The sequence below is a fragment of the Mesoplodon densirostris genome, chromosome 19, assembly GCF_025265405.1.
Source record: "Mesoplodon densirostris isolate mMesDen1 chromosome 19, mMesDen1 primary haplotype, whole genome shotgun sequence".
NCBI lineage: Eukaryota > Metazoa > Chordata > Mammalia > Artiodactyla > Ziphiidae > Mesoplodon > Mesoplodon densirostris.
Window position 1 is genome coordinate 22354265 of NC_082679.1, and position 26043 is coordinate 22380307.

Here is a 26043-nt window from a genome sequence, read left to right on the forward strand (position 1 = left end):
TCAGGTGGAGGCCCTGCAGGCGTCCCGGGGACAGGACAGGCGCCTCGGCTGAGCCCAGCGCGTGTCAGGCAGCGCACATTCCTCGGAGCCCCCCTTCAGCATGCGATCGTGGCTGCCAGCAGCTGCCGGTGGCGGCAGGGTGTATAAACCGCCAGCCCCGTTGCTAGAGGTGAGCCGAGACTGGGTGAGAAGCCGGAGTGCCTTTTTGTGCCTAAACTGTGGGGTCGCACACCATCGCCGCCACCACACAGGTCATCCATCTTCTGTGCAGGCCGCGGATGATGGGGGCCAGGGACTCGGGGCGTCTTGGGGGCTGGCGGCCTCACCAGGAGTGAGGTTTTTTGCCAGAGGGGAGGGGAGGGGAGGGGAGGGGTCAGGCCTTGAACTGCTCAGCCTTGCAGGGGATTCTAGGGCCACCTCTGGTGGGAGGTGCAGGTGAGAGGCCCCTGGAAGTTTCTGGGGCCCCTCCCCCACAGTATTTCAGTCGAAGCCCCTCTGCCGGCATCACCCCCAACTCCGTCCCTGCCGTGGCCCCTGCTGAGAGCCGCAGAAGATGGAAAGTTTATGGTGCTTCTCTTCCCATAGGGAAACAAAGCCACAGACACACATGTTCCCTTAAAAAAGCATGAAAGAAAGGAGACAATAATAGTGGATGTTTGTTATTGACATGCACATGGTTCACGTAGAGATGCTTCACAAGCCTGCATGGGGAGGGGGACTAAGGGCCGTTGTTCGCAGTCATGGGGTCTGGGCTCCCCCCTTCAGCTCTGCTCACAGCGTGCCCCATTCTCCACCAGACTTCTCTTAGAAAAAGTGAGTTGAAGGATAAAATATTCAACAGTTAAGAATTTCAAGGTGGCGACACCGTTGCACTGAAGCACACAGGCCCAGGTACACGGCACGTGCGTTAGAGAAGCTGCGGTGTGGGCTTCGAGTACACTGTGTGCAGGGGGGCAGGAGAGGTTCCGAGACTCATGGGTGGCCTGGTTCCTGCAGGCGCGGCTCCAGACTCCGTTCTCAGCAGGTGTGGGTGAAAGCCGCCTTTCCCAGGTGACTGTGTGTGCAGGGCCTCCGGGGCTGCCCAGGCTCAGTGGGAAGGGCAGCGGTGGGAAGGGAGGTTGCCCGCACTGAGCATCCTGACCTCTCACCTCCTCATCAGGGCAGCCGAGTCTGCAGGTGAAGCAGCTGTGTCTGACCAGTGCCTGAGTGGCCCCTTCTTTGTCCAGCTCTAAAGACCTGGAAGACGTGGGCAGGGAGAGAACAACAAAGGGCGGGGCTTGCACTCTCAGCCAGCCTCTGTGCCAGATTCTGCCTGTGCTTATCTATCAAACCAAAAGACTGGCACTCCCATCCCATTTTATAGATTAGAAAAGAGGCACAGAGAGGTTGAGTACCTTGCCCTAGGTCACACAGCTAGTGAGGGCAGAGCTGAGAATTGACCCACTATGGTTGGATCTGGAGTCCACATGCTGTGCTGACCCTGAGGGGACAGCAAAGAGAGAGCGAGGGAGACCAGATACCCCAGATTGAGCCAGGCACACAGGCATGCACACATTCATGTATGAGGTCTTCACCTTTGAGGCTACAGAAGTCAGAGGAAACCAGAGAGGAACGAGGAGAGGCCAAGGTAGAATGCCCTTCCAGGGGTTCAGTTCCTATGGAGACTGGGGCTGTGAGTATGAGCTCTCTGTGGCCCTCTTGGACCCCACTGCTTTCAGTGATAAGGGGGGAATGAGGTACACAGTCTGGGCTTCAGATTTGTATGGAGACAAAATTTATTAAAACAGGAGTCCAAAAAACCATGAAGGGGATTGGTATGAACATCTCCAGGGCAATTAAGAAACCCTCTGCTGTTTATCTACCTTCTCTCTTATCATGAAAGCAGAGGATCTATTTAACCAGTTATTTCTGTGCTCATCACACTCTTAGGGAATGTAAGGGGTCATAGACTTCCTTTGAAGCTCCCTCAGAGCTGAGGTATGCGGTGGCTACATTTATCCTCCCATGGTTAAGATGTGGTTTATTGGTAATGACTCCCTCACCCTCCCCGCAAACATAGGGCTTCTCCCCTGTGTGTGTCCTCTGGTGTCTGATGAGATGTGACTTACGACTGAAGTCTCACCCACACTCCCCGCAAACATAGGGCTTCTCCCCTGTGTGTGTCCTCTGGTGTCCGATGAGATGTGACTTTTGACTGAAGTCTCGCCCACACTCCCCACAAACATAGGGCTTCTCCCCTGTGTGTGTCCTCTGGTGTCCGATGAGATGTGACTTTTGACTGAAGTCTCGCCCACACTCCCCGCAAACATAGGGCTTCTCCCCTGTGTGTGTCCTCTGGTGTCCGATGAGATGTGACTTTTGACTGAAGTCTCGCCCACACTCCCCGCAAACATAGGGCTTCTCCCCTGTGTGTGTCCTCTGGTGTCCGATGAGATGTGACTTACGACTGAAGTCTCGCCCACACTCCCCACAAACATAGGGCTTCTCCCCCGTGTGTGTCCTATGGTGTCCGATGAGATTTGACTTTTGACTGAAGTCTCGCCCACACTCCCTGCAAACATAGGGCTTCTCCCCTGTGTGTGTCCTCTGGTGCTTGGTGAGACTAGACCTATCCTTGGAGCCTTGCCCACAGCCTCTGTACTTGACTTTTACAACTCTTGATACTCCTGCCCCCATAAGTAATTTTCCTGTGTCCTCTGGATTCACTTTCTGGCCTGTGCTGGGCCCTGCCTCCATCATTCTCTCATGTGCCCTAGAGCTCCCCATTTGTCCTTTGGGAGAGTAGGAAAAGGCCCTTGAAATCCTCCTCAGCCTTATCCTTTTCAGCAAAGGTTTGGAGCTTTCCTTGACCTCTTGACCTTCAGGTTTGTCACTCCAGCTGTGTGGATCAGAATATTGCTGCTGCCGATTTTGATAGTCTGGGCAGGGATCCTGTGGTTGGACGCGGTCTCTTGCAGATGTTCTCGGGAGGACCTGAGACGGGTGACTGTGTTCCACGTGTTGGCTGAGGATTTTCTGACTGGAGAAGGCCAGAGAGCAGGAGCCACACGGATGGATCTTGGGCTTTGGGTCTGCTGAAAGAGGAAGCTTGTGGTCAGGTAGATGGTTTGTCTCCGGTAAGGCCTGAACCACTAATCATCTCAGTGTTGACAGCGCAAGCTCTGTCTCCCAGCAAGTGTGCCTTTACAGTCTACTTTTCCATTCCATTTTTACTCAGTCTTCTTCAGAAATCCAGAAAGCCCGTATCAAGGGCCTTTTCTACCTGTGGCCCTGACTAGGGACCTTCAAATAGCATCAGAGGCAGCGTCACTCCTTATAGGAGGTGGAACTGCAGTGACCTTTGCCCACATACGAGTATCTGAAAAGTCCTATATCACTTTGTGACAGAGGGGCCACAGGTATTTTATCCTGTTGGGAGAGAACACTCTTGATGACAGGTGGAATCACCCCAAGTGACTTCCTACAAGGGGAAGGAATTTATTAAGTTAGGGGCACTCATCCTGGAGATCTCCAGATGTGGAAGGCAGGGTGGGGTAGTGGTTAGAGCTCCTCATTCACAGAGACATATTAGTTGAGCAGCCATTGTGTCTGAATCTCTGTGAGTACGTGGGATTCAGATTGGACAAGACCGAGTGGTCCAGGTCCCACTGACTAAAGGACTCTGGCTCCTGATGCCCCAATTAGGTCATGAATTGCTTCTCTCTCAGTTTTCCATAAAGCGGAAAATGAAAGTACGCCCTTCCTCAGAAAGCCTCACGAATATTCACACCTCATCGATTTCAGTCAGGCTTAGTCCGTTTAAAATGCAGTAGGAAGTCCTGTTTAAAAATACACCCCAGCTCCTGCCCTTCTTCAGCCAGTCCACTCTCCCCTCTCACCTGGAGATGAAGTGACCTCTGAGCGGATTCCCCACTGCTGTCTCTTTTGAAAAAATGGGCCAAAGCATCACCTTAGAGCAGAGAACATGCCCCCTGCAGCTGAAAACCGCATGGTTTCACGTCACCCAGGGGGACCCCCATGTCTGTGCGTGGAGCACAGGCCCTGAGGCCTCCGTGTTCTGTCCAGCCTGCTTCCTCTCCCTCTGTGCTTCCTTCTCTGACCACCTGCATGGCCTCTCTTTCCTGCCCTGGTGCTGCGGCACTGGCCGTTCCCCTGCCTGGAACACTTTGCCCACAAATGCTGTCTCTGGAGAGTGCCACACCCCACCCCTCCATTCACATTGATCCAAGGCACTTTTTCTGGGCTACTTTTCCTCAAAGCACTAATTGCTGTCAGGTATGAGGCACGTGCTGCTCTAGGGCAGTGATTCTGACCGTCCTGTTCAATCTCTATTTCCAGTTCGTGGAGCCCTGTCTGACAGTGTATGAACTCGTGTGACAACAAACCGAAATGGTGACTGAATGCACATCAACGTGTACACATATCATCTAGAAACATGGAGGAGATTAAGAAGAAATGGCTAAAGGTGACAGAACTGGTAGGTGCTCAAAAACTTGTTTTTTTCCTCTAAGCCTTTCAGCCCTATGTGATGTTATATATTTTTTGCATGAGGGATTAAAAAAATTAGAAGAAAAAATTTTAATATAAAAAATTTCCCTAAGAGTCAAAGGCTTATGGATCAATTTCTGAAGCATCTTAACTGAAATTTTACTGACTCCAGACTGGAGTTTACTCTGATCAAGAGCCGGACCATGAAAGCTCCCCAGGAGTGCTTCTTGCTTTGCGTTGGAAGAGTGGTGGCGCCCACCTCTGCCCGCCGTCGCGAGCTGGCTCTTCCACCCGCTGCCCCACTGGATGCCGAGCTCCTGGCTGTACTCGTCCCCGTACAAGACCAGCAGTTCACAGCCTGGCCTGACCACCCGGCAGGTTCGGTAGAAGATCTGCCTGTGATACTGGAAGGCCACCAGGTTCTGCTCCTCCTCATCCCGGGCACAGTTCACATACCTGGGGTTGGGGCCAAGAAAGGGAAAGAAAGCGCAGGCGATGAGTTCCCTCCACCTGTCAGACCCAAGCCATCTCCTTGCCTTCGCGGCCTGGTGCTGCCCCCAGCGGCCGCTGCTCCTGCTCGGGAACCTGCTGTTCACACCTTCGACCTTGTCCTGTGAATCCCTATCTCCAGATGCTGTTGCCCGTGCTCATCCAGGCCGGATTGCTTTTCTCTCCTTATGTAATTATCTGTTTTCCAAAGCCCAATTCCAGACCTGTCTCCACCTGGATTGGCCATAAAACTGGTGACCTCTGGCTTCTCTAAACTCTCAATGAAGTTCTGTTTTTATTCTGCAGGACTTGGTGCTTCTAGTTTAGCACACATCCCTCAGCACTCAGCCCCAGCCTACGTTCTCTCGAGAGGCCTGTCTCCAGTCTCCCCACGTGTATCCAGGGCCCCCCATTCACTTGCCTCCCCCAGGTTCCTGTAGAAACTTGGAGAGAGCTCTCTGACTTAGCTCGAAACACAGAACAATAGTAGTTTATTCATTTTCTGCCTCCCCTGATGAAAGGAGTGGACCTTAGAGAAAGGGGCTGCTCACAACCATCCTGCAGTCCATTTGTTCCCTGGCTTCAGAACCCAGTTCTCATTGGAACCAAGGCTGGGAAGGTGGCCGCCCTCACAGACTAAAGGTCCCTCACGTCAGGTTATGCTGGTGCTGTGCACTTCTTGAAAAATAGGAAAATTATGATTAAATATTCCTAAAGTCAATTGCTTAATGTCTGTCTGCAGTGTGTCCTCCGTAAGGACATGGGTTATGTGATCTGTTTAAGTAATGGACTCCGTTTTCTAAACTGGAGCATAATAGTGAGTGCTTGATAAGTGTTAATTAGGTAAAGAAGTGTTCCTGGTGAATCTAGACTCCTCAAGTTGTTTTCAAATACCCCAATTTTCTTGAGCACAGAGACGTATTTTGAGGACACATGCTATATTTTTATTTCCTATTTTCTGACATCTCTTGAAATGAAAGAGCATTGTATGGAGAAAAAAGAGGGACAGAAGATGTAAAAACCATTGAGGGGGGCAGTCTGAGAAGGAAAGGGACATGGGCTAGAGAGAGATGACTGTCCTCTCTGGAACCTGGAAACCTACTGGACTTACCTCATCCAGTTGGCCCAGGACTTGTCCTTTCCATCCACATACTCGTAGCAATTTCTCCCTTTGGTGATCTGAGTGTCAGACAAAGAAATTAAAGGCTTTTTTTTTTTTTTTTTTTTGGTAGGAGGTAATAGAAGAATTATTTCACTCTGTTGTCATCAGTGCTCTTCAGCCTCATGGATGCAACTGCCAATCGTGAGCACACAATAAGCTCCTTAATCACCATCCTCACGTCTGAGTCTATTTGTCCGCTCAGGTCAAGGGCCCCGCACGGGAGGAGCTGCTTCTTTGTGCCTGTACCACCATGCTCCCACCTGGCCTCTGATCTTTAAGTTGAAGTTCCGTGTTCATGCAAAGCGCAGTCAGTACACAGAGCTAACCGTGTGGTCCCCATCCACATCCTAGCGTGTTGAAGGTGAGGCCCCCCCACCCACAGAAGGGATGTGGAGGCCAGAGGACAGGGGAAGAGGTAGGTGTTTCTCACCAGCCAGGAGTATCCACTGTTGGCGGCCTCTTCATCTTCTGTGATCCGGCCCTCATAGGGGCCAAAGTGCAGACCCAACGGCAGATCGGATGCCTCGTTCCATACTCCAAGCCCAGCCTCAGGGATGCCTGATGGTCTGATACTTAATCCAGGGGGCAGAGCGAGGGCTGAGCGGTTGGGATGCCCCTTCTCCACTGCACTGTCCTTTACAAATGTAGGGGCCCCGTGAGCAGCACAGCTGTCAATGAAGAAGTTCTGACACTTCTCACAATCTGGAGGCAAGAGCAGCTGGGATTAGGGAAGTGCGTGTTCCTGGTCGTAAAGACCTTCAGAGAGAACCAGGGCGCTCATGTCATTTGGCCTCAATCCTGTACCCCAAGTCACTAGACAAAGGGGATGATTTGGGGACCAAATGCTAAGGTGAGATTATTGTAGCAAGACATAACAGCCTTCTCTGTACTGGGCCAGTGGGGTCACTCACAGAGGTAGTCGTCGTCCTGGGGCTCACTGACCTCTTGGTTCACGTGGACCTTTCTTTCTCGTAGGCTATACATCTTCACTTCAATCTGCTTTGTTCTGCGTTCTAAGTTGCAGAAGAGTAGGTAAGCAAGGTTGGTGGGGTCTGGAGTGTTGGTCCCTGTTTTATCAGAAAATGTGAAATACCCTCCCATCAGATTATTGCCTGTCCTTCTGTACACTTTGGTTTTTCCCCCTTTAACTACTGGTTCAGAGGGACCGAGGCTCCACACCGACTACAGACGCCCAGTTCAATGTTAGCTTCCTGTTCTTCCCGTTATTAGGTTTAACTTCCCAACCTTTCTACTTAGAAAATGGTTCATTGACACATTTACTCATTCAGAAAATATTTGTTAAGGCACATTACATGTTAGGCATTGAGCAGAGGCCTTAACTAAGAAAGCATGGCCCCTATTATCACAGATGGATTTTTGAACAACGTGTATGTGTCAGTACTTTTATATTCAATCTAATGCTTTCAAACACTACGAGTTATGTATCCTTATGTTCACTTTAGAGATTAGCAATCAGGACCTCAGAAAACATGTAAGATTTTCCCAAGGCCCCAGTGCTAACTTCAGGTCTCAGATCAGTCCAGCCTAAATGCACACCTACCCCAAGTCCACCCCACACACCTAGGCCACACTAATCAGCCTTTCTAGAAAAATTAGAGGGACTAAAGCCCCCAAGTTATTTTCTCTTACCCAGCTCTTGTCTAGTGTGCCTTGCAGAGGTGCTTGCTGCTCCGGGAGGGGGCGCTGGTCTCTGGGCCTGTGCAGGGCCACTTGCCTTCTGCAGTTGCGCTGCTCCTGGCAATTTCTTCAAACTAGATTCATTACTTAATGGCACCGGGGGCACTGCCTTCAACGGGAGAGTCACATAGTAAAAGACAACATGCATTTCTTTATTTCTTTAGGGCTTATGACGTGTTTTCACAAGCATGACTTTAGTTAATACTTCAACAACCCTTGGAAATACCCGAGGCGGGTGGAGTCTGAACACTAGAGCGTAAATAAAGGGCCTAAGTGGGTAGTGAATCAAGACTAGAACCCGTATCTTAAGGTTCCTTCCCTTCAACTTTCTCTCAAATTTCTCCGTAAAAGTGAGAGCGAGGCAGGGAGAATAATTGGGAAGAATCAACAAAGTCTGGGAAAGAAGCCAAGGGGTAAGGGCTTATAGGGAAAAAAAGAGGGGGTCTTCTATTAATTAGTGGACCTCTGATGGACGAGGAAATGTGGAAAAGTACAGAGGGGACAAAACACTTTTGGAAAATGAGGTGACAGAGCAGTGAGACTCGGAAGAGAAGAAATGGTATGGCAGAAACGTATCTAGACATCAAAGAAAATGATGCTGAAAGCTGCAGGTGGCCATATCCTAGAGAGAATGTTTGGAATAAGAGTAGCTGGTTCCCATCGATTCTGCTTGAATGAGGCTGTACGACTAGCTAGTTCTCCTCAGTTTCCTGATCCATAAATTTGTATACATGCTAATTCTTAACGTTACAGTGGACATGAAATTTAATAACGTTCACCAAGTTGTTTTGTGAGCTATTGATATTTAATACAGTGTGAATGTGAGAGTCCAGCCCTGCTATCAATTCACCCCTTCAACTGTCTGCCTATTTGAAATCTAGCTCACAGATACTATCTTCAGCACTCCCTGACCCTCTTACTTCTAGGTGAATGTTTAAATGTGGAGTCACTCATTCAGAAAACATCCAGGGGGCCCTCAGGGGGCCTTGAGCTGGGCCTGGGACTTCTGTGAAGAAACGGGTACGGACCAGGCTCTCAAAGCTTGCAACGCAGGGGCAGGCTAAACAAATGATTCCAAACATGAGAGTTGCCTAATTAGAGCTCAGAGGAAGGAGCTGTTACTTCCTCCTGCAAGAATGAGCATTTGAAATCAGTTCCAGAGGGATGAGTTTCTGTTGAAACGCAGGTAACCTATATGAAGTCCTTAAGTTATTTTCTTATTTGTCATTTTTCAATTATCAAACTTGAAGCTAGTCAGGGCTGGGAGATGCTTCCTCTTATTAGAGTAGAGGAGGCTCTGAGGTTGGGGATCCATCTACTTCTTCGTCTCGGACAATCCACTCTACAAATTGCCTACAGATCTGTAAGGTTCCCTTAGTCAGATGGTCTTAGCATGTCACTCACTTTGGCGTAGCAGAAAAGAACTGAGGTTGAAATCATCCATCAGATGAATGATATAAAGATGTATGAATAAGACACTGTAAACTTCATAAAACTATGGAAGTTCTACTCAGCTTGTAAGTGTTTTAGAGAAGGAGCTTTGGATGAGATTGCACTACCAGTGATACTGTGATCTCAGGCATATAATCAAACACTTCTTTACCTCAGTTTCTTGATCTATTCAATATAAATGGTGATAGTTACACTACCTATAGGTACGACAGGATTGTTTTAAGGTTTAAAGTGAGTTTATTCATGTAAAATGCTTAAAATAGAGTCTGAAATATTATGAAAATAATGTGAAAATAGGACAACCTACTATTGTTGCTATTCTTATTAACTATAAAAATGATGATGATATCAGACATTGTGCTAAAGAACCATGAAAGGAAGCAGCAGTTTCTAGGATACTCTGTGTATTCTCCTATTCTTACCTTTGATTGGATCCATGAGGAAGGTTTTCTTGTCAACAGGATTTGGGAAATACTTACCTTCTGGTGTTTACTGTGCTCCACTCTGAAGGCCACACAAGAAAGTTTAACTAAAAGATGATGAGAAATCAGTCTTTTGGTTGGTAAATGTTTCCAAACTCTGGGCATCTGAATTAAGGACACAGAATTCTGAACCAGAGAGTGACAAGTACAAGGATTACCAAAGGGGGGATGGAAAATGATTTCTGTATCATCAACGCCTATGCTTCCACTGGGAGCATCACATAGTTTTCTTAAAATTAAAAAAAAATAGACAAAACCTCATCTGTGCTTCATCCTATGTTCATAAAGTATCTAATAAATTTACTTCATGACAAAAATACTCAACAAAGTAGGAATAGAAGTAAGTTACCTCAATATAACAAAGGTCATATATGAAGAGTCCACCTCTAACATCATACTCATTGGTGGAAAAAGTGATCTCTTCTAAGATCAATAAAAAAGGCAAGGATGCCCACTCTCACCACTTCTATTCAACATAGTACTAGAAGTTCTAGCCAGGGTATTAGATAAGAAAAGGAATCAAAATGCTTCCAATTTGGAAAGAAAGAAGTAAAATTAGGTTTGTTCACAGATGACATGATTTTATTCATAGAAAATCTTTAAAATTCCACAGAAAACACTGTTAGAACTAATAAAAGAATTTAGCAAAGTTGCAGGATACAAAGTCAACACTCAAAAATCTTCCTATGCACTCGGGACTTCCCTGGTGGCGCAGTGGTTAAGAATCCACCTGCCAATGCAGGGGACACGGGTTCGAGCCCTGGTCCAGGAAGATCCCACATGCCGTGCAGCAACTAAGCCCGTGTGCCACAACTACTGAGCCCGCATGCTGCAACTACTGAGCCTGCGTGCTGAAACTACCGAAGCCTGCGCACCTAGAGCCCATGTTCCACAATGAGAGAAGCCACTGCAACGAGGAGCCCACACACTGCAAAGAAGAGTAGCCCCTGCTCGCCGCAATTAGAGAAACCCCGCACGCAGCAACAAAGACCCAACGCAGCCAAAAAAAAAAAAAAAAAAAGAAAAGAAAACTATTGAGAGTTATACTGGAAAACCTATACATCCACCTCCATTCAGTCTTATGTCACCATTCTGCCACAACCACTGCGGGTCTTTTAATTTCTATTTCAAAATTCAAAAACAAAATAAAAACAAACAAAAAACTAACCAAGACACAGTGAAGCCACCTGCCAGCACTTACTCCTTTGGTGATGAATTTGGTACTTCTTATTCACATTCAAATTTTTGTACATTTACGGCCTTTTAATGTACCTATAAACTATATATATTTTTTCCAACAAAAGTTCTCATATTTATTACTGAACCAAAGCACTAATGCAGAAACACTGACACAAGGAGAAAAATCATTTTTTCCCCAATGAAACAAATGGATGCATTTGTCCAGATAGTAGTGATGTTTTCAGAGTGATATGGTAAGATGCAATTGACGTTCCACAGCATAAATACGTGTGCCACCTCATGTGTGGCTCCTTACAGACCCAGCTTGCTGCTTCTCCAGTGTCTTCTCTTGGAGTTGTACCTGGTTTTATTACCAGTTTTCTTTTCTTTTCTTTTCTTTTTTTTGCGGTACGTGGGCCTCTCACTGTTGTGGCCTCTCCCGTTGTGGAGCACAGGCTCCGGATGCGCAGGCTCAGCGGCCATGGCTCACGGGCCCAGCCGCTCTGCGGCATGTGGGATCTTCCCGGACCGGGGCACGAACCCGTGTCCCCTGCATCGGCAGGTGGACTCTCAACCACTGCGCCACCAGGGAAGTCCACCAGTTTTCATTTGAGTCCACTGGGGAATGGGACGATTCTCCTTTTGTTTCTTGCCCAGGAATCGCTTGATCGTGAGGCTTGTGAGAAGACATGGTGAGGGGCAGAGTCAACCGCACATCGGATGGCAGAGAAGGGGAGGCTAATTATTTTATATAGTTAAAAACTTTATATGGATAGTCTTTTACTGTATAATATTCTGTTTTGCATCTTGCTTGTTTAGTGAAAAATTATGGGGTTTTTTTTGCTAATGCCTGAGATGTAGCTGAGGCCTAAACCCAGGTTGGTTTCAGGAAGACACCTCTAAATCTTCCTGGCCCCTCACCTTGCAGCCTTGGAGTCCATTCTTCATCAGAATCCTCAGGGTCATCCACCTGGGGTTTGATGGCCTGCCTGCGGTGACACATGAAAGCTGGCCGAGGGGCTCTGAGACCTGGAAAGAAGCAAAATCTTTGTTCCAAAAGGGAAGAGCTGGAAGGAGGAACAAAGCCCAGAGGCAATGGAAAGTGCCACAAAGTCAGTGTGACTCGGTAGGATGGGCTGGGAGAGTCTAGAACAAGGCAAGAGGTGAGCTCTGCATTGCCAGGGCCAGGCCCACACTGAATACAAAAGAACACAAATTTCCTGCAGGTTAGTCTCCACACAGAAGGGAACTGTGAGCAGATGAAGCCACCTAAGAGAGAGCCAAGCTAACACTGAGACCGAAGACCTGGTTCCCGTTTCCCAGGCTCACAGGCACCCAGCATTTCCTGTTACCTATAGTAATCAGTGCTTCATAGTTCTTTTTCACATTCCTATATCGGATTTTTTCCCATTCTCCCATCTCTGTCCATTCTTCCTTGGAGAAGTATGTGGAAATGTCTTTGAAAGCATCTTTGGCCTAGAGAAAATAATAGATTTCATCAGTGACTTACTAATCTAAGTCAGAACTTAGAGCTGGGCCCTCTCCTTCACCTTGTGCAGGGTGTAGCCTGATGCCGCTGGGTGGTCTCTGTGAGAGACAAGGACGAAGACTTTCCTTCCTGACTGTGTCCTGCTTAACTGAGCAAACACTGAGCATTTTCCTAACTCTCCCTGGACACAGAGCAGTTGACGATGCTACAGTGTCCTGTCCCCACCCCCCGCCCTGCCCCACCATCTTAGACAGGACCAGGCACCCCCATCCTGTGTACCTTCACAGAGAAGGTCACCCAGCGGTGCAGGCCAGGAGTCTGTGGTCCTCCAGGGACCAGCTCCCTGTCCCTCCTGTAGAGCCGGCTTAGAGCCCGGCTTTGCCTCCTCCACCGCTCACCGTGGGCTTCCACTCTGTTCTCCCAGCATCTCCCTCGGTGCTCTCCTCCGGCCACCTGTCGGTGCTCATGGTCCTGGGACCGCCTCAAGGCCAAGGTGCCTGTGGAAGGAGAAGGTGCTGAGGTAGCCCAGGCCCCTGCCCAGAGCCAGGTCTGTGTTCCTCGGCTGGGGCATCCCGAGCAGGAAGGTGTGAGGACCCCAGCAAGGAGTAGAGGATGTGGAGGGTATTGAAGGGGTGGACGGATCCTCAGCAGCCACGACAGCCCAGCCTAATGTGAACTAGATTCGGTTTCTTTGGTCCCCCTGCAACTCGGCCCCTCGGAGGAAAGGCGCTGGGAGGGCTGAGTCTGTGGGTGTCTGAAGGAGTCCCAAGGAGACCTGGGAGCCCCGGACTGCTGGACTGGGGTCAGCTTGACAAGAAGGGCTCTGTTCCAGCGAGGGACAGGGACTATTCCTCCAAGAAGGGTTTTGGGGATCTCCACCTGGGGACTCCAGAAAAATCTGGGCATAACATGCCTTCTATGTCTAAGGGACAGATCGCTCAGCCTGAGGAGATTTGGGTCACTCCGGCTGAGTGAATTGGGGCTCCTCAGACCCGAGGGGATTCGGGATCCCTTAGGCTGATGGTATTTGGCGTCTTTTGGCTAAAGGGATGTAGGAGGCGCAGGCTGAGAGAACTTGGCACCTTTGAGCCTGAGGAAATCGGAGGTCTCTCGTTAAGGGGCTTTAGGTTCTCCCACACCGAGGGTAGCTGGGGTCTTTGAGGCTGAAGCGGTTAAGAGTTCCCGCACTGAGGGTAGTCGGTGCCTCTGAGGTTAGGGAACTGTGGTCTCTCTGCAGGTGCTATTTTTAGGGCGCCTAACCTCTAGGGGTTACTCCAGGTATTTGGGGGGTCAAAGCATTAGGGGATTTTGTATTTCTGTGGGTGAAGGGACTTTGGGTCCCTGAAGCTGAGGAGATGTGAGGTCCCTCAGGTTAGGACCCGGGGTCCCTCAGAGCTGATGGGATTTGGAGCCCCTCAGGGTGAGGGAATCTGGGGCCTCCTAGCCTGGAATTTGAAGGCTTCGGGCTGAGGGTTTATAAGGGTTTCGCAGGGCGTGTTCCCGTCAGTCTCCCCGCTGTCCCCTCGCGTAGCCCACCCCGGCCCGGCGCGCGTTCCACCTCCAGCAGCTTCGCGTCCTCCTGAGGTGAGGCGAAGCGAAGGGCACGGAGGAAGTTGGTAAAGCCCCGTCAGGCACAAGCCACCAATCGGTGCTGCGACTGAAGCGGTCCCGCCAATAGGCGGCCGGGAGGGTGCGGAGCGCGCAGAAGGTCCCGCCCCACCGCTCGGGGATTGGCTGCTCTGGGTCCCGCACGTGTCTGAAAGGAAGCCTCCAGCGCGCAGGCACAGCTTGGCGGTTTTCATTGATGTCTTTTCCGCCCGTCGTCAGGCAGCCCGTCTTAATCCTGGAGCCTCAAGTGGGCGGTGGGTCTTTAGGGTGGATGTGGCCATCCAGTGCCCTGAACAAGAATCTTTGCTCCACTGGATTGAAGTCGTGCTCCCGAACTTTCTCCTAGGCCCACCTGTTCCCTTTCTTGTAAAATGCAGTTTGGGCAAGAACTGTTTGGGGTGAGTATTACTTTATTCAGGGGAAAACTAGGTAATTAACTAAAATCTGATGAGACAAAATAAACAACATACGGTCAAAGATTTAAACGCAACAAATGGAATAATAAGTATATTAGAAAAAACACTGGGAGAATTTTAAATCTCAAAGTAGAAGGGACATTTAGGAGTAATCTGTATGTTTAAGCAATGTAGGTCTAAAAAGGCTTCAGAAATGAGACATAAATAAAACCAAAAAGCCCTGCAAGTGTTTTCCATTAAAATGAGGCATCAAATTCGAGGACAATGGATCTGCAGAGGGGGCTTCACAAGATAAAATGGGGAGAGTGTTTCTGCCCCTTACCTAGCTTTGGTCACAGAAACATAACATGATTTCCATGTACTGGAAGCAAGACAACTGACTGTAGAATTATTGTCAAGGTGGGACCACGAGTGCTGGTTGGGGGTCTGGATGGAGAGATGTTACCAGAAAACTGGGTTTGCCTCTTGGTGGGTGTCGAGCCAAAAGACACAACCCAGCCAGAGATTGGGAGAAGGAGGGATTTATTACTTGCAGCAAGTAAGGAGAACACCAGGGATCTTGTCAAAACAGTGTCTCCCCAAACTCCCAAACTGGGAAGTTTTAAGCTATGGGTATATGCAGTTCATGGAGGGCCTTGGGCAGTAGGCAGAGTCCAAGCTTTAGATGATTGAAGTCTTGAGGGTCAGAAGCGGTCATCATCGGCCTCCCTTAAGTTACATTTTATCTGGCGTTGATAGATGATGTAGATATAGATATCTATTCTTTTTCAGATTCTTTTCCCTTATAGGTTATTACAAAATATTGAGTGTAGTTCCCTGTGCTATACAGTAGGTCCTCGTTGATGATCTATTTTATACATAGCAGTGTGTATGTGTTAATCCCAAACTCTTAATTTATCCCTCCCCCTGCCTTTCCCCTTTGGTAACAATAAGTTATAGGATTTTATATTCCTCAGAAATGGGGGAGCTGAAAGAGAGGTATCATTTTCAATGGAAAAGCATTCAAAAGAAGATTGAAGCTTCAGCCAAGATTATTAGTTGTACATCCTTGGAAAAAAATCACTTAATTTCTCTAAACTTGACCTGACAAATAAGACAAAAACCCTCCACTGAACTTGCTTATAATCAAGTGATGGAAATATCAAATGGAAGTGTTAGAAACATCTTATTTTACACAAACCTTATACACTACGTTCATTACAGTTTGGTTCACACATCTGTTCACTGAAGTTACAACGTTCTCAAATTCTGTTACTGATCCTCCAGAATGGGCCCCAACGAGGGTCCACTGCCCAGTGTCATTGGAGCCAACAGAACGAGACTGAGTTTGGTTCAGAAGCAAAGGAAAGCTTTATATTTTGATCAGAGAATGGACAGGTGAGAGCGTGCACTCCCCCGCGGGCTGTGGGCGGGGCTGCTGTGTAGGGATCCCGGCAGCCTCAGCGGGAGGGAGGGGCGGAGCTCTCGAGGGCCGGGTTGGCTGCAGCTCAGGCTCTATGTCGCGGAGTCTGCACGGGGCCCCGTGAGCTGAGGTGCCGACCCAGCCATTCTGCACTAGGAAATCTGGTCTGAAGTGCCGGGTGTGGGACCTCTGCAAGCGGAACCCTAGGAGCACGTGAAATTAGACAAAGCACAAAGGAAAAAAAGGTTAGACTTTATTTTGTTGCCCAGATTCTATTTTTATCTGCCAGGAATTTTTCATGGGCTTTGCCGGTGACAAACCCCTCCTCTGCCTTTTGTCCCGTTCCTCATTCTTGGGGTGCTGAGGGTGCAGACCCCTCTTCTGTAACTGCTTCGTGCTGAGTTGGGAGTCCTCATACCCGGGGGGAGGGGCGGAACTTCTCCCCAGCAGTCTCCAGGTGAGGTTGATTGTCCCCAGGCCTCCTGCCTCACTGCTCGTCCGCCTGAGCACCAGCATTGGAAGTGTTATAGATTCTAATGACCTTTAAGGGTCCAGGAAAGAGATGCGCAGAGACGCTGGGGGGGCAGGTTTTACCCCGTCCCACATTTGCTCGGCGACCTTAGGCTGACGGTTTCTGCCAGCCTAGATGCTCTGACCAGTAGTCTGCGCTTTCTTTAATTAGGCCCCTGAATTAACGTACAAACAGCACCAGGTGTCAGAGCCCTGCCTGGTCAACTCCCAGACAGTCCAGGGCCGGTGGTGATCCAGGACCATGACGGCCACTGATTCAACGGCCTTTTGAAGTAGCCAGGAGTCCAGCCGGTCTCATTGGCCGCCGTCACCGTGGTGTCTGTAGGCTTTTCTATGGTGACAGCGTGATATACGGTTCCCCCGCCAAGCTTATTAGCTCCCCTCTGGGTGCAGTAAGTCCTGCAAGCAGTAGTCTGCTCTTTCGGGGCACACTCTTGTTGTTTTCTGAGAGAAACTCCAGGTCAAGTGATGGTCACATGAGTCGTCATGGGGGCCCGTTGCCCCCGGTTGTCTCTCTGGAGGTTGGAGTTGGAGGGCCTCCTCACTCGAGGTCAGTGTGTCCACGGAGCGACCCCTGCAACTTCAGGGCATGGTGGGTGGTTAGGATCACCACGTGGGGTCCTTTTCCCTTAGGAGGGAGCTGGCCTTGCAGGCTGCTGATTTCCAGGTTTTTAGATACTCCCAATATCCTGGCCAGATGGGGTGGCGGGTCCAGCCCTTGGTTACTGTGGTTTCTCCTACCTGGAGGGCATACTTGAGTTGTTGCATTTCAAGTGGTCCCAGTTTTTGCACTAATACTCCAAGGGCGATTCACCTTCTGCCGGGAATGTAAAGGTCAAAGGGTTTAGCTAAATTAGGGAGTTCCAGGGCAAGGGCCTGAATTAACTGCTCTTTTAGATCTTGAAAGGCCACTTCTGGATTCTATTCAAAAGGATCATCATCTTTTCCTTTCAGTATGTCATATAGAGGCCCAGCCATTAGACTGTAGTTAGGGATCCAGATGCAGCAAACCCCGGCCTCCCCAGGAACCCCTAAGCTGTCTTCTAGTTTTAGAAGGGGTAAGGCTGCAAATGGCTTCTTCCCTTTCCTGGGATGGGCTTCTCTGACCTTCTGTGAGAATGAAGCCCAGGCAGGTCACCTTAGTCTGTGATATTTGAGCCTTTTTCTTGGACACCTTCTATCCTTTCTTGACTAGGTAGTTCAGAGGCCTCCTTAGGGCTGGCGATCAGAATGTCGTCTGCATATTGAAGGAGGGTTCCCTTTTCCAGAGGTAGAACTTTTAGGTCTTTAGCTAACGTTTCCCCAAAGATGGTGTGGGAATTTTTGAACCCTTGGGACAGGACGGCCCAGCAGTATTGATTTTGTTGTATGTTGTGTCCTGCCACTCACAAGCCAAAATTTCTTGTGACTCTGGGACTAATGGAATACAGAAGAAGGCATCATTGAAGTCTAATACAGAATACCATGTCCTGGTGGATGGTAGAATGACCAGCAGGGTGTAGGAATTAGGGACTACTGGATGTATATCCTCAGTGGCTTCACTGACTGTCCTGAGGTCCTTTACCAGGTACCCAGCAGCCCACGGGGCTTTCGTGGTCAGGCCCCTCCCAGGATATGGAGCTCACCTGGGCAGGTACCCAGCAGCCCACGAGGCTCTCGTGGTCAGGCCCCTCCCAGGATTTGGAGCTCACCTGGGCAGGCACCCCCGGCAGGGCTGGGCACACAGGAACCGTGCACATACCCCTCATTGCAGAGCACCCCCAGCTCACCTGTCGCTCAGCGCTGACCCAGAGTACCTCAGAGAAGGACTTGAACTAACAAACAGCAGCTCCAACAGGTCTGTGACCCTGGGCTTCACTCTGCGCAGCCTCCCTCCACCTGGTCTTCCAGAGGCTTCCACTGCAGCCGGGGCACCAGGCCTCTGTCTCCACCCACCACCCCTCCTCTCCCTGACTCCTGGGTTCTTCTCATTAGGAGAGGGTCTTCTTGAAGTTGTCTCCCACTCATGGACCAGATAAAATGTTTAGAAAACAAGCCAGGGCTGCAGCCCCTTGTCTGTGCTGACTCTCAGGAGCCCACACCTGTTCCTTGGACCTGGCTGGTTCAGCAAGGCCCGTTTTCTGCAACTATGAGCCCCTGAAGGACGAGGATTGGCTGACCTGGGCAGCCTGACCCTGCCTGCCAGCTCTCCCCAGGTGTGCCTGGGTTGAGGTCAATCTAAACACCACTCCAGGCAGCAAGAGCCCCTGCAGCTGTGCCTGATGCCATATTCTCTGCCCCGTCAGCAGTGTCAGGGCTGGGCTGGTGGGAGGGAGTGAGGGGCCACGGCTTTGTGGGTGGCCCGGTGTGAGTGGGGCTCTGCTGGACTTTCTGCAGGAGTTGCCAGGCTGCCACCTGCTAAAGAAGAGGATGTGTCACCCATACCTGCCACTGGAATTTCTCCCCGGGCAGAGGTGAGGAAGGAAAAAAGCAGTGGGGGCCGGGACAGGAGGGGTATCTCAGGCAGGGAAATGGAAAGCTTCCAGAAGAGCGCCCGGGGCCAGGACCATCCTGGCTGGCCTGCAAGCACCAAGTCGGCCTGTGTGCTGTCACTGGTGTGGCTCCACAGCCCTTCCTCTAGGCTTTCAAGTCCTTGTACATATTCAGGTGTTTTACCTGGGAAGGGTGGGAACAGTTCAGCAGCAGCTGGCCTGGGGCTCAGCTCACGTTTACTCACAGACGCCTCGGCACGGTCCCCCAGCTTTGCAATGAGGACGCTTCTTGCAGGGTGCGGGGGCTGCTGGCTGCATGGGAGACGGTTCCCCACCTCTGACCAACTTCAGAATTGTTTACCGCTGGAGCAAGTGCCCTGATAGGGTTTTCCTCTGTATAACTGGTAAGTTCTGGGGTGTTTTTTTTCTTTTTTGGTTCAAGGTAGGTTTTATTCCTCTTTTTTGTATTTATAGATATAAGCATGGAAATAATTCATTCATATAAATATGCCTATGGGAAGGGAAGAACTTTTTTTTCTGTGTTTTTAAAAAAATGTTATTTATTTTAAAAAAATTTAAATTAAATTCAATTTTTTTATATAGCAGGTTCTTATTAGTTATCTATTTTATACATATTAGTGTATACATGTCAATCCCAATCTCCCAATTCATCCCAACCCTCCTCCCCAACCACTTTCCCCGCTTGGTGTCTATACGTTTGTTCTCTACATCTGTGTCTCAACTTCTGCCCTGCACACCGGTTCATCTGTACCACATTTCTAGGTTCCACATATATGCGTTAATATACCATATTTGGTTTTCTCTTTGACTTACTTAATTCTGTATGACAGTCTCTGGATCCATCCATGTCTCTACAAATGACCCAATTTGGTTTCTTTTTATGGCTGAGTAATATTCCATTGCATATATGTACCACATCTTTGTCCATTCATCTGTGGGCATTTAGGTTGCTTCCATGACCTGGCTATTGTAAATAGTGCTGCAGTGAACATTGTGGTGAATGTGTCTTTTTTTTTTTTGCAGTACGCGGGCCTCTCACTGTTGTGGCCTCTCCCATTGCAGAGCACAGCCTCTGGACGCGCAGGCTCAGCAGCCATGGCTCACGGGCCTAGCCGCTTTGCGGCATGTGGGATCCTCCTGGACCAGGGCACGGACCCGCGTCCCCTGCATCGGCAGGTGGACTCTCAACCACTCTGTCACCAGGGAAGCCCCCCGCAATTGATTTCTAATCTCATAGCGTTGTGGTCAGAAAAGATGCTTGATATGATTTCAATTTTCTTAAATTTACTGAGGCTTGATTTGTGACCCAAGATGTGATCTATCCTGGAGAATGTTCCGTGAGCACTTGAGAAGAAAGTGTAATCTGCTGTTTTTGGATGGAATGTCCTATAAATATCAATTAAATCTCTCTGGTCTATTGTGTCATTTAAAGCTTGTGTTTCCTTACTAATTTTCTGTCTGGATGGTCTCTATTGGTGTAAATGAGGCGTTAAAGTCCCCCGCTATTATTGTGTTACTGTCGATTTCCCCTTTTATAGCTGTTAGCAGTTACCTTATGTATTGAGGTGCTCCTATGTTGGGTGCATATATATTTATAATTGTTATGTCTTCTTCTTGGATTGATCCCTTGATCATTATGTAGTGTCCTTCCTTGTCTCTTGTAACATTCTTTACTCTAACGTCTCTTTTATCTGATATGAGTATTGCTACTCCAGCTTTCTTTTGATTTTCATTTGCATGGAATATCCTTTTCCATCCCCTCACTTTCAGTCTGTATGTGCCCCTAGGTGTGAAGTGGGTCTCTTGTAGACAGCATATATATGGGTCTTGTTTTTGTATCCATTCATTGAGCCTGTGTCTTTTGGTTGGAGCATTTAATCCATTCATGTTAAAGGTAATTATTGATATGCATATTCCTATTACCATTTTCTTAATTGTTATGGGTTTGTTTTTGTAGGTCCTTTTCTTCTCTTGTGTTTCCCACTTAGAGAAGTTCCTTTAGCATTTGTTGTAGAGCTGGTTTGGTGGTGCTGAATTCTCTTAGCTTTTCCTTGTCTATAAAGCTTTTGATTTCTCCATTGAATCTGAATGAGATCCTTGCCGGGTAGAGCACTCTTAGTTGTAGGTTCTTCCCTTTCATCACTTTAAATACATCGTGGCACTCCCTCTGGCTTGTAGAGTTTCTGCTGAGAAATCAGCTGTTAACCTTATGGGAGTTCCCTTGTATGTTATTTGTCATTTTTCCCTTGCTGCTTTCAATAATTTTTCTTTGTCTTTAATTTTTGCCAATTTGATTACTATGTGTCTCGGCGTGTTTCTCCTTGGGTTTATCCTGTATGGGACTGTCTGTGCTTCCTGGACTTGGGTGGCTATTTCCTTTCCCATGTTAGGGAAGTTTTTGACTATAATCTCTTCACATATTTTCTCTGGTCCTTTCTCCCTCTCTTCTCCTTCTGGGACCCCTATAATGCGACTGTTGTTGTGTTTAATGTAGTCCCAGAGGTCTCTTAGGCTGTCTTCATTTCTTTTCATTCTTTTTTCTTTATTCTGTTCTGTGGCAGTGAATTCCACCATTCTGTTTTCCAGGTCACTTATCTGTTCTCCTGCCTCAGTTATTCTGCTATTGATTCCTTCTAGTGTAGTTTTCATTTCAGTTATTGTATTCTTCATCTCTGTTTGTTTGTTCTTTAATTCTTCTAGGTGCTTGTTCTTTAATTCTTCTAGGTCTTTGTTAAACATTTCTTGCATTTCTTTGCCCTCATTCTTTTTCCAAGGTCCTGGATCATCTTCACTATCATAATTCTGTATTCTTTTTCTGGAAGGTTGCTTATCTGCACCTCATATAGTTGTTTTTCTGGTGTTTTATCTTGTCCCTTCATCTGGTACAAAATCCGGTGCCTTTTCATTTTGTGTATCTTTCTGTGAATGTGGTTTTCATTCCACAGGCTGCAGAATTGTAGTTCTTCTTGCTTCTGCTGTCTGCCCTCTGGTGGATGAGGCTATCTAAGAGGCTTGTGCAAGCTTCCTGATGAGAGGGACTGGTGGTGGGTAGAGCTGGGTGTTGCTCAGGTGGGCAGAGCTTAGTAAAACTTTAATCCACTTGTCTGCTACTATGTGGGGCTGGGTTCCCTCCCTGTTGTTAGTTTGACCTGAGGCAACCCAGCACTGGAGCCTACCTGGCTCTTTGGTGGGGCTAATGGCGGACTCTGGGAGGGCTCACGCCAAGGAGTACTTCCCAGAACTTCTGCTGCCAGTGTCCTTGTCCCCGTGGTGAGCCACAGCCACCCCCGCCTCTGCAGGAGACTCTCCAACACTAGCAGGTAGGTCTGGTTCAGTCTCCCCTGTGGTCACTGCTCCTTCCCCTGGGTACCAGTGCTCACTCTACTTTGTATGTGCCCTCTAAGAGTGGAGTCTCTGTCTACCCCAGTCCTGTCGAAGTCCTGCAGTCAAATCCCACTAGGCTTCAAAGTCTGATTCTCTAGGAATTCCTCCTCCCATTGCCGGACCCCCAGGTTGGGAAACCTGACGTGGGGCTCAGAACCTTCACTCCAGTGGGTGGACTTCTGTGGTATAAGTGTTCTCCAGTTTGTGAGTCACCCACCCAGCAGTTATGGGATTTGATTTGTGATTGTGCCCCTCCTACCGTCTCATTGCAGCTTCTCCTTTGTCTTTGGATGTGGTGTATCTTTTCTGGTGGGTTCCAGTGTCTTCCTGTCAATGATTGTTCAGCAGTTAGTTGTGATTCTGGTGTTCTCGCAAGAGGGAGTGAGCGAAAGTCCTTCTACACTGCCATCTTGAACCAATCTCCACTGGTGGGCTCTTAATTAGCAATGTGAATGGTAATGTTAAAGGTCCTGAATCGGGATTGAAATACTTACTCCCCACATGGACAGGTTTAAGAACCTGGAGAGGCCACGTGCAGACAGCACCCTTAGGGCTTCTGACTTGACCCCTCAACAGTCTGGTGTCCAGCCACTGCTTTAGCATTTCTGGGGGCCAATCCTGGCTCTAAGTGTTCCATAATCCAGCCTCTGTCTGCCTTTAGTGAGATCCACATCTCCAGGATCCTACAGAGCAGGGTCTGTGTGACCGTTCTGTGGCTTCTCTAACAAATGACTACAAGCTGCGTGGTTTAAAACCACAGGAATTCATCCTCCCCCAGTCCTGGAGATCAGACATCTGAGATCAGGGTGTTGTATGACTGAAGTCCCTCCAGAGGCTCCAGGATATGGTTCTCCCTGCCTTTTCCAGATTCTGTGGGCTCCAGGCTTCCCCAGGCTTGCGGCTGTATCCCTCCTGTCTCTGTCTTCACGTGGCTTCTCCTGTGTCTGGATCTCTCCTCTTGTCTCTTACAAGGATGCTGTCATTAGATTGGGGGCCACCCTAACCCAAGATGACCTCACCTCGAGATCCTTAACTACATGTACGAAGACTCTTTTCCCAGATATGGTCCTGTTTACGTGTTCTGGGGGGACACATCTTTTGGAGCCACCATTCAACCCATTATCTGTGTATAAAATAACCCTAATTTTAGGAGATTATCAAGGTCTCATATAGACTGGCACAGACAACAGCCATGTGGGTGGGGGTCTGGTGACGATGAGGACCCTAGAATCACCAGGAAAGGATCAAGGCCTGGCTTCATCAGAAAGTGAGCTCTTCCACCATAGGGCCCGTGGAAACAGCCACTCCACTCTGTCCGTGGAAAGGGACCCAGTGCCAAGTCCAGAAGTGGCTACCTTGCAAAGCTGGCTCCTCTGGGATTTCATCATCAATAGCATCATGTAACCAATAACTACGGGCTTGGAGGAATCGCTTTCTGGTACGTGATGACAGCACTGTCACTTTAGACACAGCAAGCCTAGAATAGGGATGTTTGAAGGAGAAGAGTTTGGGAGATTGCGAAGCTTGGTTGTCAAGGAAACTGAGCAGGTTTTTCAAGGTTGTCCGAGAAACTTCTCTCTTAAACTGAAGGCAGGGCTGGGAGAGCTGAACTCCAGGGATCTTTTAATGGGGCTGCTCTGAAGCACCGTCACCTGAGTGGTGGTCTCAGCGTGAGCTGGGGTTTGCAGAGTGTGAACAGATTAAGCCTGACTTTCTGTGACAGCCGGGGAGGGGTTTGTAAAGCACCTTGGCTTTTAGAGCAAAGGTTTGTTGCTGGAGCAAAGTGTCTCCCAAAAATGGGCTGAAGCTGAAGATGTCTCTGTCCCCTTCTTGTAAGAGTCCAGGGCAGTTGGGTGTTGGGGCCCAGTCTCTGTCACCATTGTTTCTCCTCTCTGCTTCCAGGCGAGGGCTCTAGCCAGCAGGGTGGGGTGACCACAGGGGCATGATGCCCTCCATCCTAGGATACAGGCTGGCCAAGCCCCTCACCACTTCCACCCCTTCCCCTTGGTAACACGAGACACTGGGTCCCAGCTGCAAGGAATGGGAAGGCTGGGAGGTGCAGGGTAGCCGTGAACAGGAAAAAGGGAAATGGGTTCTGATGGGCAGCTGTGCAGCTCTGCTGTGAGGGTCACCTGGACGGTAGCGCACAGACACTGGGGCCTGTGAAGCTTCGATGCTTTGTGGTTCTGGAAATGCTATAGGAGATGGTCCACAGCAGGTGAAGCTAATGCCCTCGGTGGAGGTGGTGAAGCCAAAGATCTGCAGTTCAGACTGAAGGTGTCGATGTACCTACAGGACAAAACCATCTCATGTGAATGGACTTCAGGCACGTTTAACGTGAGTGCAGTCATGTTAATGGCTAGCATCTTGTATCTTGTGCCTCTCCTCAGGGACCCCCTCCTCAGTTCCTGAGGCTCCTGTAACTCATGTACAGGGGAATGGAGCGTGGGCTCTGTCCAGTCTGAGGCCTGAGTTACCCTGTGTGTGAGTCTGTTCAGGGCCGCTGTAACAAATACCACAGACACGGCAGCTTGAAAAACAGACATCTCCCAGTCCTGGACGCCATCTGAGATCAAGGTGTTTCTTTGAGGCCTCTCTCCTTGGCATGTAGACAGCCATCTTCTCCCCATGTCCTCACATGGTCTATCCCTCTGTCTATCTGTGTCCTAATCCCTTCCTGTAGGACATCAGTTCTATTGGATTAGGATCCACACTAGTGACCTCATTTTTACCTTGATCTCCTCTTAAAAACCCGTCTCCCATACAGCCACATCCTGGGGTCCTGGGTATTAGAGATTCAGCATGTGAATTTGTGGGGGACATGGCTGAGCCCACACCATCCTGCTTAGGAACCAATATGTGCCTCGGTCCCTCCTTCCCTCAAGTCCCACAGGGATCATGCGATGCCTCAGGAAATGTTTGTGCAGAGTTTGTGTCCCAGCTGGGGAACCCTTCTCTGCTCTCTGTGATCAGGCAGTGGCAGTGCGTTGCTAGCCCCGTACTGAGGTGAGCAGTTCCAGCGTTTCCTGCCGTGTCGCCTGGCCTGCTGAGGTGCTCATTGTCAGGGAACCCAGGAGCTGGCAGCCTAGTGGGGATGACGGGTAATCTCAGGGCCATAATGGATGCCTCTCGCACCAGACAGCCCAGCAGAAGTGGGGAAACGTTTGTGGGGGTGAAACCGGCTCGCCATGGAACCGTTCACAAGCTGCAGACTGTGGAGCCTGTTAATAGTCGACCCACTGAGAGCACTCTGAGGGAGAGGAGCTGCTGATGTTTGGTAGCAAAATCTCCTATTCTGAATTGAAACCTTTCCCTGTAAGTGGGTTCTGAAAGACTTCACTCAGTTTCTCAGCTATAATGGAGGCCAGTCAATTGGCAGACCCCCCTAATGCCCTGCCCCCCAGGCTGCAATACAGACACGCCAACTGCTTCAGCCAACAGGGACAGCTCACAGTAAAGATAAGGACCCTATGTGTCAAAGTACTTGCATGACGCTCGCCAGAATCACAAACACTGAGGGCAGGGCACCAAGGCTCTTCCCCTCACGCTGAGAAAATTTGTTCTCATAGAGCCTCTGAACCCCGAGTTTATCCAGCTAGGAAGCAAACTTCAGGAAAGGTCCTCACGGTGCTGCCGATACAAACTTATTTCACCAGGCAGCCCAAATAGAGTATGCCACTTTGTATGTTCCACGGGCAGAAAAAATGGTGTCAAGCAGCACGCCTCCAGCTGGGGGGTGACGTACAAGTTCTCCATGGGCAAGAAGCCCAT

At 49.1% G+C, this 26043-nt stretch overlaps 1 protein-coding gene across 1 annotated transcript; it reads right to left on the bottom strand.

The window, feature by feature from the left end:
* Positions 1–26043, bottom strand: LOC132479613 (histone-lysine N-methyltransferase PRDM9-like). Its single transcript, XM_060083147.1, is given in 13 exon segments — positions 1–180; positions 2035–3071; positions 4748–4944; positions 6089–6156; positions 6570–6841; positions 7051–7152; positions 7790–7946; positions 9769–9818; positions 11872–11979; positions 12303–12426; positions 12838–12910; positions 14082–14195; positions 25994–26043. Coding segments are annotated over 13 exon segments (2532 nt in total).